General features: G+C 41.0%; 1 protein-coding gene across 1 annotated transcript; it reads right to left on the minus strand.

Moving 5' to 3' along the window:
- Positions 1 to 1,586: 1,586 nt before the first annotated feature.
- ndel1a (nudE neurodevelopment protein 1-like 1a) lies at positions 1,587 to 16,143 on the minus strand. The gene is made up of 9 exons (XM_080465823.1): positions 16,077 to 16,143; positions 13,564 to 13,660; positions 10,583 to 10,736; positions 7,655 to 7,803; positions 6,959 to 7,095; positions 6,702 to 6,875; positions 5,651 to 5,745; positions 5,348 to 5,493; positions 1,587 to 3,057 (listed from the first exon to the last, which is right to left on the minus strand). Exons 2-9 carry the CDS (start codon positions 13,647 to 13,649, stop codon positions 2,964 to 2,966), a joined length of 1,035 nt encoding a protein of 344 aa, XP_080321949.1. The 5' UTR covers positions 13,650 to 13,660; positions 16,077 to 16,143; the 3' UTR covers positions 1,587 to 2,963.
- Positions 16,144 to 18,406: the final 2,263 nt, after the last annotated feature.

Below are 18,406 nucleotides of genomic sequence, written 5' to 3' on the forward strand. Positions count from 1 at the left end.
AACACTAACATTTTTGTAATGTAAAAAAAGTAATAAGAAATGATAAAACATTTGACCTGAAATGAAAAGGAGAGAAAAAATCACCAAAAAGAGTAAAATGATGGACTTTTTAAAACAAAAACCAAATAAAAAGAATCACTAAGATGTGAAATAACAAGAGGAAAAAATACAAAATGCAAACTGAAACAAAAACTCAAATGTAAACAACCACTCGTGTATATAAAATAACCAACCGAGGAAATAAAACTGAGCTAAATAATTCTTTACTGCAAAATGGTGAAAGTTAAACAAGCGTTGTTTCTCAAACAACAGAAATTAAATGATGAAAAGAAGTTGAACATGTGAAGAAGAAATGATTCGTCTCTGCATGATTGAAGGATAATTTTTTTTTCTTCTAATTTGTGATTCCATCTTAGTGAATGTTCAAGTTTCACACTGTTTGAATGGTCTGATGGAGCTTCCTTCTCCTCTTCCTCCTGCAGACACAGGTTCTTTGAGGACCTGGACGAGCTTCGGGCTCAGGAGCGAGCGAGAAACGACGCCCGGCTTCAGGAGGTGTTGGAGAGGAGACAGCGGCAGATTGAGGAGCTGGTGGAGAAGAAGAAGCAGGGCTGAAGCTCCTCCTCTTCCTCTTCCTCCTCCTCCTTCTCCTCCTCTTCCTCCTGGTCGCTGAGCTGAAGGACGCTGCAGACCGTGACGCGGAGTAGAAACATGGATAAAAGCTGCTGGAAACTTTCCGCCACAGACTGAATGAAGCTGTTAAACTGCACTCAGCGATGAAGAACTGGACCGACTTTATTTTGTATAGGACGAGTGAAACCATCTTCCTCACACTTCTGCTGCACGAGGAGAAGAAGTAATGCAGAGCAGCTTTGTGTCTCAGTGATGATTTGATCAACTCTGCACCTGCACTCACCTGACTGTCCAGCAGGGGGCAGAAGATCCTGAAAACACTTCAAATAAAAACCTGTGCAGCGGCACGAGATGATTGAAAATGTCTTATTCAGGGTTTCTCATCCTATTTTCAAGTTTCTCTCTGAATTTTCTTTCAGTTTGATGATGAATATAAGGAAAGATGAAAGAATTAATACCCTTTTATGAAAACTGTTCCGAGCAGCTTAAATGGGGAATTCAAAGCAAAACATTAAGAATAATTTTAATAACGAAAATGTTTATTGTATCAGCTCCTGTATGTTACAGAAATACTCTGTACTTGAGAAGTGAATGTCATCTTTTATTGATCTATAAATGAGCCTTGAGATTCACATCGTAAAGAAATAATGTTTTTTTGTTGTTGATTTTTGTTTTGTTTTGTTTCTTAAATCAATACCAGCATTTAAATTTTAAGAATGAAATTCAAATTAATTTAAAATGTTTAATAAAAAGAAGCCAAGAGACAATTTTGAGAGTGAAAATTTAACATTAATGGTAAGAGGAAATTTAAAGGTTGAATAAAATTAAGATTCACGAATAGAAATTAAGATTAAAGTTATAAAGTTTCAGCAGATTTTTCACATTTGAAAAGCAAAAAATCATTTATGTTCCAGCTATAAATCGTTCCAGAAATAGCAACGAACCTTCACTGTAGTGAGATTAAATATTTTTATTGAAACATGCTACAAAAAAAACCTGCAATAAATTAAAGCCACAGACAAACTGGTCGTATTGCACGTGAATAAAAGAGAAATAAAAAAAGTGCGTCTTCTTTTTAACCTGCTGTGAAAATTCATTCAAAGTAAAGACGAGAATTAACGGGATTAAAGAGAATCTCCATCACAGATTAAAGACGATCAATATGACCAATACTGTACAGTCAGTTCACGCAGCTCACCGCAGAGACACAGAGACTCATCAAACACCAGGGGGCGCAGTTCATCAGGGGGTCTGCCCCCGGGCACCAGGCGTGATCGATGTTCACAAATGAATAATAAAAAATATTTCAACTGGCAAAGAGATCATGAAAAAAGACAAGACACAGGAGTTGATTTAAAAATGAGTGATTACAGTCAGTAGTTGCTCCTGTTTGAAAGTAATGTGATTACTTTAGTGGTCACTTCAAACAAAAAAGGAACTTTTAAACCTTTTTAAACGTCTTTCTCATTGTGTCTTAATTATGTGCTCAAAGCTGAGTCACTGTGTGTGTGTGTGTGTGTGTGTGTGTGTGTGTGTGTGTGTGTGTGTGTGTGTGTGTGTGTGTGTGTGTGTGTGTGACACTCAGTGTTTACATGTATGAGTTACTTTTTGACATAAGTAGTGGAGTTACTTTACAAGTTACTGAATATAATTAACACTAAAACACTAAAAAAAGTAACTCCACAGTTACTTTTATTTCCTCTAATGTGCTCGAAGCTGGATTATTGTTATCACACAGTAGTTCTAGTTACTAGTTACTTATTTTACTCAAGCAATAGTCTTTTCCCTAGTTACTCGATATAAAAAAGTAGGAGGAGGAAGGTGCTCTATAATCTGGATGTCAGATGAGGTCAGTACTTAGTTACTTGTAACTGCTTACAGTAATCTGTTGGAATCTCATGTTGTGTTTCTGGACGTCGTCACACCCTGGTACCCGGCAGACCTGCCGCCTCCACAAACTGCCAAGAAGAGCCATTATTGCTAATTAACGTTGAAAAGAACAGTTTTCATTAAAAAAAACCCCAACCAAAACAGTCATTTTGATGATGTTGTTAAGAATAGTGATGATATTTGCATAATATTTCCCTTCTTTTTGACGATCTTGTGCTCTTAGAAAGTGAGTTTACAGACCGGAGACGATTGTTTTCAGTCCGCGAGCAAACGGCAGAGACACAAACATTCAATATACAGATTCACAACACGACACAGAGAGAGAAGGAAGACGGGACAACTGTCTGTGTGTGTGTGTGTGTGTGTGTGTGTGTGTGTGTGTGTGTGTGTGTGTGTGTGTGTGTGTGTCCTCTCTCCGTGGGTGGGTGGGTGGGTGGGTCTCACACAGCGAGGGGCAGCAGCCCGGGGCCGGAGGCGGCCGGGGGGACGGTGACGGCCTGCAGACCGCCGGTCTCCAGCCCGTTCACCGTCCTGCTGCAGAACACAAGAAAAGACACTTTAACACGCAAATAATCTGGAACGTGAGGAGATTACAGACCGTCCAGGCAGGATTATGTCTTTTAAAAAGAAAAAGAAGCATGTAAACAAAAAAAAAAACAGAAAAAAAACGTCTGAGGGAGAAAGTTAAAAGGTTCTAATCAAACATCCTGCCGGACTTTAGCTCAGATCAAAACACTGGAACAGGAAGAAACACAAAGCAGCTTCAAATGAAACGAGGCTGAATATTTTCCTCTAAAAGAATCAACCTATTTGTGTTATTTTATACGAGATCGCCCAAACCTTCTCTTGGATTCTGTCCAACGCGTTTCAGTGATTTCCATAAATCAGCAGCAAACGATCAAACTAACCTGAATTTGAAAGAAAAAAAAGCTACAAAGTCGGTTTGAGCTTCAAAACAACAGATCAATAAAGCCACGAGGAAACAATAACGGCTGATTTAGATCAGAAACGGACGTTTCCAGACGTAATAAATCGCTGCACATTAATCTATTGTCCCAGTATTTTGCGCGGTATTAAATATTCATGAAGGCAAATTTAATTCAGTATGTTGTGTCCCAAATGTTTGTGGCATTAAAAGACATCATATATTGTTCATTAATCAGTATAAAGTATAAAGCCGTCCAGCGTTGATCGATCAGCTGCACTGGGTTTTATATGAGTGGAACAAGCAGTTCTGGATTAAAGCCAATAACTTAACAATTTTGTCATAAAACAGCTAAAGATGTTTTTTTTTTTTTTTTTTTACATCTTTTGAAAGTTTTTATTAATAAATCAATCTGAAGACTGTCACATCCATTTCCAGGAAATACTGTTTTATTCATGGAACATTACGAAATTGGCTGAAGTTAGTAAATTGTAAAAAGGATTTTTGAAAAGCCTAACCCTAACCCTTCATATAACTTAATAGATTATTCGCGAAACGTCATCATGATAATGAATAAAATATTGTGAATTATTCCATTATTGGCTGTCCGGTGAAAGGCGCAAACCAACAATACATTTTACGTGGTCGTCGTATTTCAGAAGCTTCATACTTCAGTTTCTGCCCTGAGAGCTCGACCCTGCGGCCCAGGAGCTCCGTGCAGGGCGGCACACTGCACCGCAGGGACGAGCAGGGAGAGTCAGACAGAGAACAACTGGTTTATCTGGTTTGTTAACCGAGGATGAGGAGGAGGTCCAGGCAAGTTCAGGACGGGGCGGGACAGTTTCCACAGTTTCAGACGTAAAAAGACGTTTAAAGGGAAATGACAACGTGTGAAGCCGAGGGAGGATTTCTACTTTATTTGAAGTTAAAAATTTTATTTTCCGATCGATACTTAATCAATTGTTGTTGTGCACCGATCTGATGGTCCTCAGACGCTTTAACCCTTTTGCAGGACACTCACTGACAAATTAACCCTTTTTATTGGACTTTAGTGGCTTTTAAAGTCTGGAAAAATGATTTGAGTTTCACACAAAGCTGAGAAATGTCAGCTGAAGAGTGATTAACGTCATCAAAGATTAGATCAGCTTGTTGTTTTCACTCTCAAACATGAAACAAACGAATGAGATCTGCGTCCCAAACGCTTGGTGTCATCTAAACATCAGTAACAAGATGTATGATTCACTATTACGTCTAAATATAAAGTCAAAATTCTACCAATGCGGCATCAAACAGAGTCAAATCAAACATATTTCACCATTTTTACTGATTAAAATTCTCAAACTAGACAAACTGTCCTTCAACGGACTGTTTCGTTATGAAAATAGATCCTGTCCGTACGTCTGCAGGTACTCCACATTTAAAAACAAATTAAATTCTCATTTACTTGAGAAAAATAAAAGGTTCCACATTCCATCCACTGCAGAGTGTTTCTGTCCTAATATCAGGTTTTATTTAGAGAAAGAAAAAGTGGAGTGAGAACGACCCCTATTGTTGATGAGGGCTTGAAAAGGGACGGAACATTAAAGAAACTATCATTTTCACACTTTAACTGATCTTTGCTGGTATAAAAGTTACATAAGCAAAAGTTACCGAGCATCTTCGCTTTAAGACGAACACACATAAATAAATAATGCCGTGAATACGACCACCTCCAGCGTTCACACGCCTCAGATACTAAACGTTCAACTTGACGGAGGACGACCGAGTCCACGGCACCGTATCAGGTCAGACGGTCCGTACCCGTATGGTCTGATAGACAAGTTTCCAAACAACAAGAGTGCGACTTATAGTCCAGAAAATACGGTTATGAGGCTCTGGAGCTCATTTAGTTTTACTCACGCTTTGTCGAAGTACGAGGTGTGGAGCGCCTGCTGGTAGCTGCTCGTGTTCGCGTTCAGCGCGTTGCTGTTGTCCAGCGCAAACGCCTTCCGCGCTTTCTGGTCTTTGGCGAAGTTCCTGCAGGCGGCGAGCTTCGACTCCAGAGCCTGCGGGGAGGCAAAAGATGAGGAGGACGAGGAGGAGGAAGATGAGGAGACAAAAGATGAGGAGGAAGAGGAGACTAAAGACAGGGACTTTTTACAACAAGGGTGACCAGCGCCACATTTCAACCTGAAACCTGGAGCAGGAAACGGGAGGACTCACCCCGACCTTCCGCAGTAAGTCACTGACGATGTTGAGGGCCGATATTCTGGCGGACGGAGTCAGTGGAGAGTTGCTGCCGTATCCGTTAGACAGAACTGGAAAGGAGAGAAGAAATTAAAATTCACTATAAGTAAGAGCAATTACACAATCATGATTATTTATTATAATCCGCATGAATGCAAAAATAAAGCAAATTAACTTTAGCAAAAGAAAGAAATTAGGCTGTAACTAAACTTAAGCCTAAATTTAACAAATCACAAATAGCTCCAACAATATATATGTTATATTTTGTCACGTTCACACATACTGTAATGTCTGGGATTTCCTACAGGGAGTTCGGTCCTTGAAGGCGTCATTAGTTCTCACGATAAGAAGAATGTGATGTGAGTTGGCGGCCCGTGAAGGTGAATGTTGCTACAGGCTGGCAGGAGCAGGTTAAAAGGCTTCATGTAGCATCAGACAACCTTTTGGTTCCGCCTGGCCTGTTCTGATTGGGCCAATTTAGGTTCAGCTGTTCTTCATTAACGTGGTCATTTTAGGCTAAATTCACTTTCTAACGGTTTTCCAACAGTACTAATCGTCCCCAAACCTGGACTGACGCCCCAGAAGTGAAGAAAGTCTGTCCTCCCTCTCCCTGGCTTGTCTCCCTGAAGTGTGTTGCTCCAACCAGCCAATCAGAAATCAAACCCTACATAGTGTCATCGGGGGTTCAGCCAATCCCAATCAAGTTAGGCCCTCCCTTTGACTCCTCCCACAATTAGGCAGTTCTGTTCAGGCACATGACACCACAAGAGGAAGTACTTCCTCCTTTTCCCAAGATGGACATGTGTGGGCGGAGCCAGTCCAGCTCACACAGACACAGCAGATTCTGAATGCAGCTCCTATGATCCAATATTCAAATGGAGGAAAATCAAGGTAAAATTGGATTTGTGGAAATAAACTTTGAATACAACGTTTTTGGACCAACAAGTGAAAGTGTTGACAAGCTGGATAATAGGAGCCCTTTAAGCACTTCCTGTCTGGTCGCGCTCGGTGATGAAGCAGCAGCTACCTGTGGCGTTGGCGAAGTCGTTGTCAAGGCCTTTGCTCAGCGGGGTGGCGGGCAGGGAGAGCGAAGCCTGCATGGCCGAGTCCATCTTCACGTTGTCCTGTGTGGGCGAGCTGGGCGCCGACATGCGGCCGACGTCCGCCTGCCTCTCGCGTACGGCCAGCTCCTGCCGCAGGTCTGCAGGGAAGAACCGGGTGATTCTGTGAGGGAGGTCCACGGGTCATGTGAGGGGTCACCAGTGACGTGCGATCAATGGTCACCTCTGGCCTCGTCCTTCAGTCTCTGCACCGACACCAGCAGAGACTCCTTCTCGTCCAGCTCGCTCTCCAGGAAGGCGTTCCTCTCGATGGCCTGGTTCAGACGCTGCTCGAAGTTCTCCAGAGACACGATGGTGGCTCTAAACACGGCAGCAATCATCGTCACATACAGAACGAGCAACGTCTGCAGGCTACATTCATTTAGGTATTCAGTTTAGTGCAGATTAAAAAGGGAATTGAATTGAGTTTCAGACATTTTGTAATGGGAGAAAACATCTTTAGGGTATTTTCATAGAAATTAATCTGAGATTATAAAGTAGCTGCTTTGATGTGTAAATACTTTAGATGACATGTAAATGTGATACTTATCTTTTAAATAAAATTATTTATATCAAATCATTTAAGAACCTTTTTTATGCATTTTATTTATATAATTTTCATCAATATATATTATGTAATTTATTTTTTGTTTATATCAGAAAATGACTTTCCATCAAATATGCTTATGTGTGTTCATTTATATATTTTTAATAAAGTTTTGAATAATTGATACGATACTACTTTCTAATTGGGCCACAAAGCTCCTGCTTATTAACTGACTTCTCTTGCAATTCAGCTCCTAATGGAAGATATCTTTGATGAATTCAACCATGCCTGGAGGAAGAAAGAATACGTTTCCGTGTCTTTCTGCTGACAGACCTTTTGGCTCGTTCCAAGTCGTCGTTGGACTGCTCGAGCTCTCGGACGTATTTGTGGAGCTGCTCCTTGATGCAGCGCGTCTGTCCGAGGTCGTCCTCCAGCATGGAGATCTGTTTGTAGCTCAGCGAGTACTGCTGCTCCAGCTTCTCCTGAGGAAGAGGAGGAGGAGGAGGAAGATTGATGAAGACAAACACGCATTTAACGTAGGAAACATCAGCGGGGAGCGGAGGTTCAAACCCGGGGGAAAAGCATTTTACGGCTCCTGACAGGCAACCGACATCCATTTTTCAGCGTCGCCTCAGTCCTCGCTCCCCGTCAGGAGAGCTGATGTGAACAGTGACCTATATTCCCACCAGCTCCGACACAATCGGCTCGATAAGCAGCACCGGGCCCGTCTGACCTACATCTGCACTCACGACGAGGTCTGAATCAAACACGGCGAGCAGCGTTAAGCCCCGACCGAGTGCATGGAAACATGGAAACTCCACAGATTCAACCCTCCAGCTGCTGCGGATGCAGAGCTGAATATCCACACCTCCAGCTCCACGTATCCACCTTCACAGTGTGGTACCGGAGCGTTATCGCCATCACAGCTGCATATTATTGTATTTGTGTTATGTGAGCATCTGCATAGTGTTTTGATGGTATCTGCATGTCTTATTAATATGAGATCAGTTTCTGCATAGCAACACATTGGTATCACATTGGATCCAGCTTGGTATTGTTTGGCTATCATGTCAGTATCTCAGCCGTATGTTTATGGTACCTGTGTAGTATTTATTTATATTGTATCTCCATAGTATCGTCTCGGTATCTGCATGGGATCGTTTGAGCATCATATCAGGTACCAGCAGGTTCCGATATCACAACTTGAAACCATGCAGGGCTGTGATTCTCCAGAATCAGACACGCCTTCCTTTTTCCTTGAGTTTTCTCTTACAACCTTGTACCTTTCAACACATTTCTCTTGAGTTCTACTGATGAAGGGATCGGAGCGTTTTGAAAACAAGCTTTTGATGGATCCACCGGTCAACACGGTTCATGATCTGGATGCCGATGGTTTGACAGAAGAAGCAGAAAAGTCCAGATGTTCAAACAGAAGCCCTTTGAGACTACGCAGTCACATCATTTTATGAATGAATCGACACTCAGAAGTGGGTTTAATGTTGAAACCAAACATGTAGCAGTCAGTCCATGTTGTTCAAAGAACTTTAAGTTAATCACATGACAGAATTCATGCTCCTCCAGTTCAACGGCTTCAAACAGAAAAATATAAAAGAAAGGAACGCAGACTTCATTGATCCTCCTCCGCATGTAATCGATCATATTCATAGTAACTTTAACTACACATGTGAACCCAAATAGTTGAGTAAGAGAGAGACAGCAGCTCTGCAGCTCGCCTCACATGTGATACAGAGACTTTACTGAGATAGTGACAGAACCACACTGACGAGTTCCTCTAACAGCCTGAAATCAGCTGAGCATCGTTTCCATGGAGACCTGAAGCTATCAAGACGCCCGGCTGCAATCATCTGGTCTCTGCTGGAGGTTTGACTCACCGGCTGCACAGAGCGAGACGCAATCTGATGCATTATTCAGCTGCATCAGCTGCGTCAGCGGGGAGTCAGACCAGGAGCATAGCAGGTGGCCAGATTGGAAACGTAGAGGCCTCAGCGTGACATTAGCTTTCAGATGACTCTGTGGATTCACGTTCACGTGGTCAGGACGGCGCTCACCACCGAGGGAGGAACCTTCAGGTGAGGAGTCGGTCTGACCTCCGGTGAACGGAGCGACGGTTCTTCCATCACCGGCCTACATGGTTTCCTTTAAAACTCTGATTGACGGCTCAGACTGGAACACTGAAGAAACGGTGTTTTCCTACTGCGAAGAAAACAGCAGCAGCCTGAGTTCTCTTCTAAACTAAGAACCAGAAAAGACGCCAACGCTCAGAGAGGAGAAGAACTTAAATTATTGATAAACTACAATATGCACCAAGAACTTCATCTGATTAGTCAGTGGATCCTTCCCATCATGCTTTGCACCGGTTGGGACATTGGACACATGATCAGACATGAAGTTGTACTGATGATGGATTTGATTTCACTGATGGAGGAGGAGGAGGAGGAGGAGGAGGAGGAGGAGGATGAGCAGCTGCTACAGCATGACTTCACGTCAGAGCATTGAAGGACAATATCAGACCACAGAGAAAAAAAAGACATGAAATATTGATTCCAGCTACACATGAAAACACGTCGTCCTCTTTCACCGAGACATAAAAAACTATCATGAATAATACATTCTTTAATATTCGGTATTTATAAATAATAAGATTTCAGGGGGACCTAAATAAAGCTGCAGGTAACCAAAACAATAAAAGCTTTTTTTAGTTTCTTTCATTCATTGTTCATTTTTTTTTTTTAAGAAATTCAGTTTTAAGTGAGATTCACAAGAAATGTTATTTTATATTAGCACAACATTTACCAAATTATTAAATATAACTCGGTATTTTTTATTTATGTTCTTTATATTTTGATTAATTCAGCTTGTATATAGTTTGTTCTTCATGAATCTTTATATTTATTGTACTTTTATTCATCCACATTTTGTTTCCCTATATTTTCGCATTTTGTATTTATATTATTTATTTTATTTAGTTTTAATTTTCTATTTGCTGCAATTCAGTTATTAATTTTTCCCTTAAAAGGCCACAGGTGATATTTCCTTAGATTTATATATTTTTAGTTGTAGTCATTTTATTTATTTTTGAACAGTTATATCATTATTATTTAGTGACGTGAACATTGCAATTTCCATATTTTTACTAATTTAGACATTTGATACTTTAGATAGATTCACATTTTTTGATTCAGTTTATTTTTTCATTTTTTAAAATATTTTTTCTACATTATTCTCTTATGTGTTGCTCACCTTCAGACTCTCCACCTCGTTCTTCAGCCGGTAGTTCTCGGACTGCAGGTCCTTCATGCGGTGCTCCGCCTGACCCAGTTGAGCCTCCAGCTCCGCCTCCAGCTCGCGGCTCCCCTCCTGAAACTCCAGCAGCTCCTCGTGAGCCTCCTGAGAGCTACAGGCAGACAAACGGCAGCGTTCAAACAGCGAGCGGCGACAGAAGGAGGCCGCGTGGAGGACAAGTCCATCAACGAACCATCGAAGGTTTTTAGAGCAGAACTTGATCAGTAGATAAACACTAGTGTTGTGCCGATACCAATTTTGTGTCCCGATATCGATACCCGGTTGCATACTATCGGCCGATACCGATACTTGCCTATATCACAGTGTTTAAAAAAAGATATGGCCTGTTTTTCTTCCATTTCTGAAGAACTGCATACTCACTTGGTTGTATAAATCATTGCTATCATGGCTTCATCTGGCACTGCTTAACCCTTTGTGAAACAGGAAAAACAACACCAACACAGTAAATGTAGGACAACTTTTTTATTTCCTACCTGGTACGGGTGGAACCGAAAAAACAATAAACTTTTCTTAAACCTGAGCTTTAGCTCACAAATGCCAAAAAATAAATAAACTTAAAACAGTAGTGCAACCGCAGTTAAATTTAAATTAAAATAACAAATAATATAGATGTGAGGCTTTCCTTGGCTTGCACTGAATACGTCACCATACATGGATCAGGACTCAGGGCAGCGGTGAGTGAGAGTCGGGAGAGAGAAAAACACGCGGCGCTGCGTATCGGCGAGTTAATAGTTTGTACCTGCCGATACCGATACCAGCTTTTAGTGTGGTATCGGTATCGGCACAACACTAATAAACACTAACAGCAAACTGTCAGATTCAGGTTATTCAAATATCAGAAATCAGAACAAGAAAGCCTAAATGAAAGAAAAATTCCGATAATCTACCTAGAATACTACATTCTAACCTAATTGTAATGGCGACCAGCTTCAAGAGGATAACAACTTTACTAAAGCCATTAAATTTAAAGATCTTAATACCTCTCCTAGTGGAGCTCCAACCTAGATACAAATTACTACCCTAAGAATGTCAGATGTAATCCAGATTGAGACCATATAACACATCTTTATACTCAGATCTATTTGTCAGACATATTTACTAAAATAAACCCCAGAAATGATTCAAAGCGTTCAGCAGCCTGGACGCTTCAGGAGAACCGTCCAGCGAGTGTTGGAGGGAGTCACTGACATAACCTTGAAAGGAGTCGGCCTCGCGGCCGGAGGGCAGCGTCACCACAAACTGTGGATTATGTAAGTGTGTGTTGGTGCACGGATGAACGCACGCCGGGCCGGCTGTCTAAAAATGGAAACCGGAGTCACCGTCCGTCATGTGAGCTGAAGTGATGGAGGCAGCGCCGAGCCAGGAAATCCATTTCTGTTCAGCAACAGCAAAAAACTGGTTCCTCTCTGTTTGGAGGTCGCTGGGCCACGTTCGCGCGCCGCCGCTTCCTCTTTATGCGTTCAAAACACTCCCGGCACTACCAGTGTCCTGAAGCACCACATGAGGTCCTTTAACTGCTTTTTAAAAGATTCTTTTTTTCATGACAAATTAAACAAGTCAGTACACGATGTTCTTCATGAGATTTTAAAGATAAACTATCTGATGTGGACAGAAAATAGTTGTGAGGGTTTTTCAAAGTGTCGTTAACGTCACACGCCTCAGAGAAATCTATTTCAGTCCGTGGAAAAGAGAAAAACTGGTTTTCCCCCCGCAGGAAGCTCGTCGCTCTGATGACTGTGATGTAAGCAGGTGTGGTCGTCATCCTGACCCGTCACAAGACGGTTTCACCTCGTTCCTGCGGAGTTCAGCGGCCGAGTGGTGACCAGCAGTGGGAGTCATGACCTAAAGCCTTTCGGAGACGAGAAACCTGCGGAGCGACTCCAGAAACAGTGAAACGCCACTCGTCTCTTCAGGGCTGAAAAGAGACGTTTTGAAGCTCGACTCGAATGACACCGTCACATGTGGCACCACAGGGGGTCTAACCCGGCCACAGAAATACAAATACACACCAGGCGTTAATCAGAAACAGCAGGGCCTTTCGCTGAAGAATCGATCACAGGGAACTGCAGTGTAATAATAACAGAAGAAGCTCATTCGTGGTACAAAGTGAAATTTAGAAAAAAAAAAAGAAGCTTCATTTGTCTCCTATACAACCAATGTACAGCAAAACTTTGTAATAAACTGATTCATAAGAAGCAGCTGGGCAACGCCCGGGGTCAAAGGTCATGCTCAAGGACTCACACTGGCAACCTGTCAGTCTGATCACGTTTCATTAACATCCGGCTTAACAAACAGACATCAAAACAAACTTTCCTGCGTTCGAAGGGTTAATTTCTAATCTAATTGTTTCCTGTTCTAACAAACCTCGTTCATATAAAACAAATGTTTTCTTTAGAACCTCTGAGCCAGGGAAACAAACCAGAGACTCGCTATCAGATCGTCTCTAAACTCCAAACCAAGACCACGAAGGGAAGGACAGGAACGTTGCCTCAGGTCTGAACAGTCATTTGATACGTTTAATGATAAACGTCTTCATGCCAGAAGACATCGTGAACTCATTAGAGAGACGACAGGTGGTTCCAGGTAAACCACAGCGTGAGCTCAGCTTCTGTCCGACTGACTAAATGTTTCTGTTTATTGTCCTCCAACAATAAAATAGTCGTTCTGTGTTGTTTATTCTACCGGAACAGAAAGACAAGAGCTGCAGAAGCAGAAGAGTCAACGTGGATTTAAAGACAAAAGCAACGAAGGGAACGTAGACGGAACCACAGTGAAGTTTTGTTTGTTGAAACTCGGACGTCTTCAGACCGTCTTCCTCTGGTTTCCTGACGGAGCTAAACAACAACAATCCCAGTGACCGCTGCACTCCGCTGGAACACTGGAGTCAGTGATACAACGTCTTCATCACAGTGACGTACCTTTTCTTGTATTTGAGAGAAAGTCCCTTCCAGAAGTCAATCTCCTCGTCTTTCGAGGAGAATCTCGGTATCATGTCCATTTCCATGATGAACAAATCTGGAAAGGAACGAAAGAAATGATCAGTAAAGCCGCCGGACCGGAGCAGAGTGACTCAAACTCCCAGCTCCCAGTTCCCAGTTCCCAGTTCCCAGTTCCCAGTTCCCAGTTCCCAGTTCCCAGTTCCCAGTTCCCAGTTCCCAGTTCCCAGTTCCACGTTCCCCGTTCCCAGTTCCCAGTTCCCCACACAACACTGCAAACTGCCTCCTCAGGCTCACTAAAGCTTCACGTTTGAACAAATGCATTTTGGCCTCAATGAGAGAGGATAAATATGCTGGATACTTTCTCTTTCATAGCCGGTCTGATTCCTGCTAAACAGCGTATTTAAAAAGAGGAGGAAGCGTTCCACCAGGAGGGAAATCAAACTAAGAGCAGAAGAAATATCAGCTAAAAGAAACTCCATGTGTCACTCTGTGGTGGAACTACGGACCAACGCTTTCATTTTCCCTTTTCTTCACCCCCGACTCAGCGTTCTGCCATGAAGAGTCCGAAGCAACACTTTTCTAATCGGTTGGTTAAAACTGGGAAACACCAAAGTCACAGTGACTCGGAGATGAAGGAGCTGCTGAGCCACATTTAACACGAACACGGGGAGGAGTCATCGTCTGCACAAGAACCAAGGGAGTGGTTCCCCCTTTCATGAGCAGTTTTACTGATTAAGTGAAGCATCTAAAAATGGGGATAGAAACAAACAAATCAAATAAATAAATACATCGGAAATATTTAGCTCACTTGTACACTGAAACGAACATTTCTGTATTTAGTGATTTTAAATTAATAGTTAAGGGATTCAGTGCAGCAATTGACTTTAAAGAAAATCTCATTTCGTTTTAATTGACTCTGTTGGTGGTTTATTATGTATTTCTGTAACTTCTCATTTCTTCAAGTGTCTCTCGAACTCATAATTGTACAGTGATGAAAACGATAAGTATATTACATTATCATTTTTACAATACTTTAGAAATGTAGCTGCTTGTTTTTCTCCCTTTTAGCGCTCGTAAAGCAAATTTCTTCTTACTGAAGCATTTAACTTGAAAACTTCATAAATAAACTATGAGAAACTGCAGGAGCAAAGCACTGGACATATACAACTAGAACAAATTAAAGAAGTATGTGCCCAATGCTTTCAGTCAGGCATATTTTTTTTTCTTCTAATAATGCAATATATCTAGTCAGACTAATGGTGCTGAGAAGCATGAAGCCAATGATTTACAGAATCCGGTGAGAAATGTGTTGAATTTAAAGACTTTTTCAGGCTGAAAAGGTGAAATATGTTAGATTTTTGGACAGTGTGTTGCTTTTTAAAGATATTTCATGTTTTAATGACACAAAATGTTGTTTTATACTGACTGAACTAATGAAATGTCCTGAGAAAACACTCCTGGGTGTGGTATAACATGGACCATAAAGGGTTAACATGAAGAAATCCTGTTTTATGAATCATTGAATTATTGTTTAATGTTCTGGGGGAACATGATTCACATTTTTGAGTGTATTTAAAGATGGAACTCTAATTCAAAAAACATCAAATCTCCACTAGGAGCTTTGAAATAGTGTTTCATTGTCAAGCTGACCCAACAAACTGGAATCATTTGGTAAGTTGACGCTACAAATGAAACTTTTAAGGATAACTTAATAAAACTTACACCACAATAAGCTGCCAGTTATCCTTCTTTATATACAAGGAGGAAACAGGGAGTTCATCTGTTCAGACTTTACTGAAATCCAGGGTGAAAAAAATCGGAGTTAGTCCAAAAACTGAAAAATGCTACAAATCTCGTCTTTAAACAACAAAAAATAACAAATATTCAAGAAAAACATGATAAGATTAACCTGAAACCTTTTCTCCTGAATCCTTGTGATTACAATCCAGCAGTCCAGAGGGGAAATCAAAAGGTAAAACAAGCAACACAAGATATTTATTCTGACAGGACAGGCCTGATGGTGTTTTTCTTGTGATATTATAAAGAAAAGCTTTATTCCACGTTAAAAACGAGGTTATGCTCCATAAATAAGACCCAAGGAGGGTTCGAGGCGGTCACACGCCTCCATGTACAGAAATGTGTGTTTCCATGAGCAGTGAGGATAAAAAGACCCTGTTGAGCTGATCATGTGGTGAAAATCACAACCAAGCGCCTGAAGGGAGGAGATGAACTCACAATCTATCCAAAAGCCGAGAGTCAAGCATTTCTACCTGCTCGGATCTGATGATGATGTCTGATATAAAACACGGATCAACCTCACGTGATGAGGAGGATGAGAAGGAAGATGATGAAGCTCAGCTGTCAAACATGTAACCAGAATTAACCGAGGAGCGGAGATCAACAACAACATCAACAATAATAACAACATCAACATCCTGTCCGTGTTTCACCCTAAGGTTAAAGCAATGGAGGAGAAATGAAGGATGAGCTACCTGAACATCGCCCTGCTCGCTGGTGTTTATTCCTCCATGTTCATCCTCCGAGCGGCTCGACTGAACTGAGCGGATCTGAGCTCTGCGGGGCGTTTTAACCCGCAACACACAGCGGCTTTATTATAGGAGGGGGAAACTCCATCAGCTTAATAATAATAATAATAATAATAATAATAATAATAATAATAATAATAATAATAATAATAATAATAATAATAATAATAATAATAATAATAATAATAAAATAAATACAAATAATAATGATATCCAGTAACAGTTGAAATGATAAACTAGTAAATAAGAATTAAATATAGAAAGATTTGATTGATTAAACAAATCCGTGTTGGATTCTCAAGAGCTTCACCACTGCCCTGGTTCTTTGCATAACACGCGTTGAATATTAGCACCACCTGGTGGGAGAAAATTAAAACTGCACTCAGAGGGTCTTATAAAGATTTAACATATGATCTAATTTCTGCTTATGTGGATCAACAACCGACAAATTACCACAGTGCAACTATAAGGATCGAGAAGGATTTGCTCTTTCTAGTGCAAAGCAACGCGATAATAACTCAGCAAAAGTGGATAAACAGTGAATAACAACATCAGGTAAATAAAACATAAATTCTATATATAGGTTGTATCAAATCTTTTGCGTAAAACAATACTGCTTTTTACATCTGATGTATCATTTGATTGTAATTAGTTCATCAGTGAAAATCATTTTCTTTAATCTCCAATGAATAAACTGTAACTTCATTACTTGTTTTATTTAAATGTAAGAAGATTTGGGTCAAAAATATAAAACAACAGTACTAAAGTTGGTCCTGGAAAACAAATGTTTATACAAAACAAACTTTGTTTGAACGATTTGATTATTTTACGTACCAGACGTGCGTCACGACGCAACGTCACGTCGTTGCCTGTCGACGTTTCGCGTTGCCATGGAAACGACGCATCTCCGCAAGCAGCTGACGTGTGGAGGCTTCGCCTGAAGAAATGCTTCAAGCTTTGGACTCAGCGGAGGAAGAAACAGACAGAATGTCGATGTTTCATGTGATTAACGGCAGAATGAGAGAGGTTCGTGCTGCAGATTGTAGAAGTATTTTAACCGTGTTTAACGGTCATTTAAACAGATTCTATGTCGGTTCATCAACAAAACAAGGCTGCAAACATTGACAGCTACAAATCTCAACAACTCAAATACCTTTTATAACTCGTAGAGGACACAGGAGGGAAAATAATTCTGCTGCTTTTAAAGATAGTCTTCCTTTATACGTTGGTTAACTATTATCAATAGTTCACTCATGAAACAACTGTAAAAAAATTTAATAAAATAAAAAATATTCCCAGAAACATTTCAACCACTTTTCATGTCTCAGGTTTTTTCTGTCACAACAAGTAAAATATTGCATAGTTGGCTCCTTCCTGATTAATAGTTTAACATGTTGTAGAAAATGTATATCCCTCTTACTGGTATTCTGTAAGATCTATTCTTATTGATGTAAAATATTATTCACAAAACAAGTTGTTACAAAGTCCTCCTCACTGTCTTCTATCAATGTTTTACAGGTGTGTAATATGACGCCACATTTTATATGATAGAAATAAAAAAGTCCTTATCGTTCTTTTTATGTCATCTTTATATATAAAGATTGAATAAAAAGCATGTATAGTAATATAAATATAAATATAAAAACATAACTTTAAAACAATGATACAGTCATCGTGTGTCCTCGCTCCTCTTCCTATTGGTTGCCATCACCTGGATTAAAAAGCTGTCCTGCTCTGTGATTGGCTGCTGAGATCTGCTCCACAGTGGCAGGTTCAGTTTTATAGCATCGCAGGAACAAAAGGTTTCCAGGAGATGAGTGTTTAGAAACACTCCTCAGATTCCCTCAGTCGCAGCTCGAAGTGGAGGAAAGACGAGGACTGAAGTGAGAACATGAGATGGAGAAAGTGGATCTATTGAGCTCGGAGGAGAAGAAAGAGGAGGAAACTGGGACTAGTTTGTATCATCACTTAATGGCACAGAGGGAGCAGCTGTTTGAAGACCCGGTTTGTATTCAAATTACAATAGATGTTAAGTTTTCCCCTCGATGCTGAAATAGTAATGTGGTCCTTCAAATGCCTGCATGGACTCGAGGCCTCCAGCTGGTAATGGAGCTGCTCGTCACTCTGCAGGATGTTTCAGTCTTTGTCTCCACAGAAGATCGTCCTGCAGCGGCTCGTCGTGGCGGCTCGGCTCCCCGGAGACGCTGCTGCTGACGGGACAGACGTGGGAGGTGAGGCAGACTGACCCTGCAGCCTCCGGCACTTGTTGATCAGCT

This window comes from Lipophrys pholis (assembly GCF_963383615.2).
Source record: "Lipophrys pholis genome assembly, chromosome: 1".
In the NCBI taxonomy this organism is placed as follows: Eukaryota; Metazoa; Chordata; class Actinopteri; order Blenniiformes; family Blenniidae; genus Lipophrys; species Lipophrys pholis.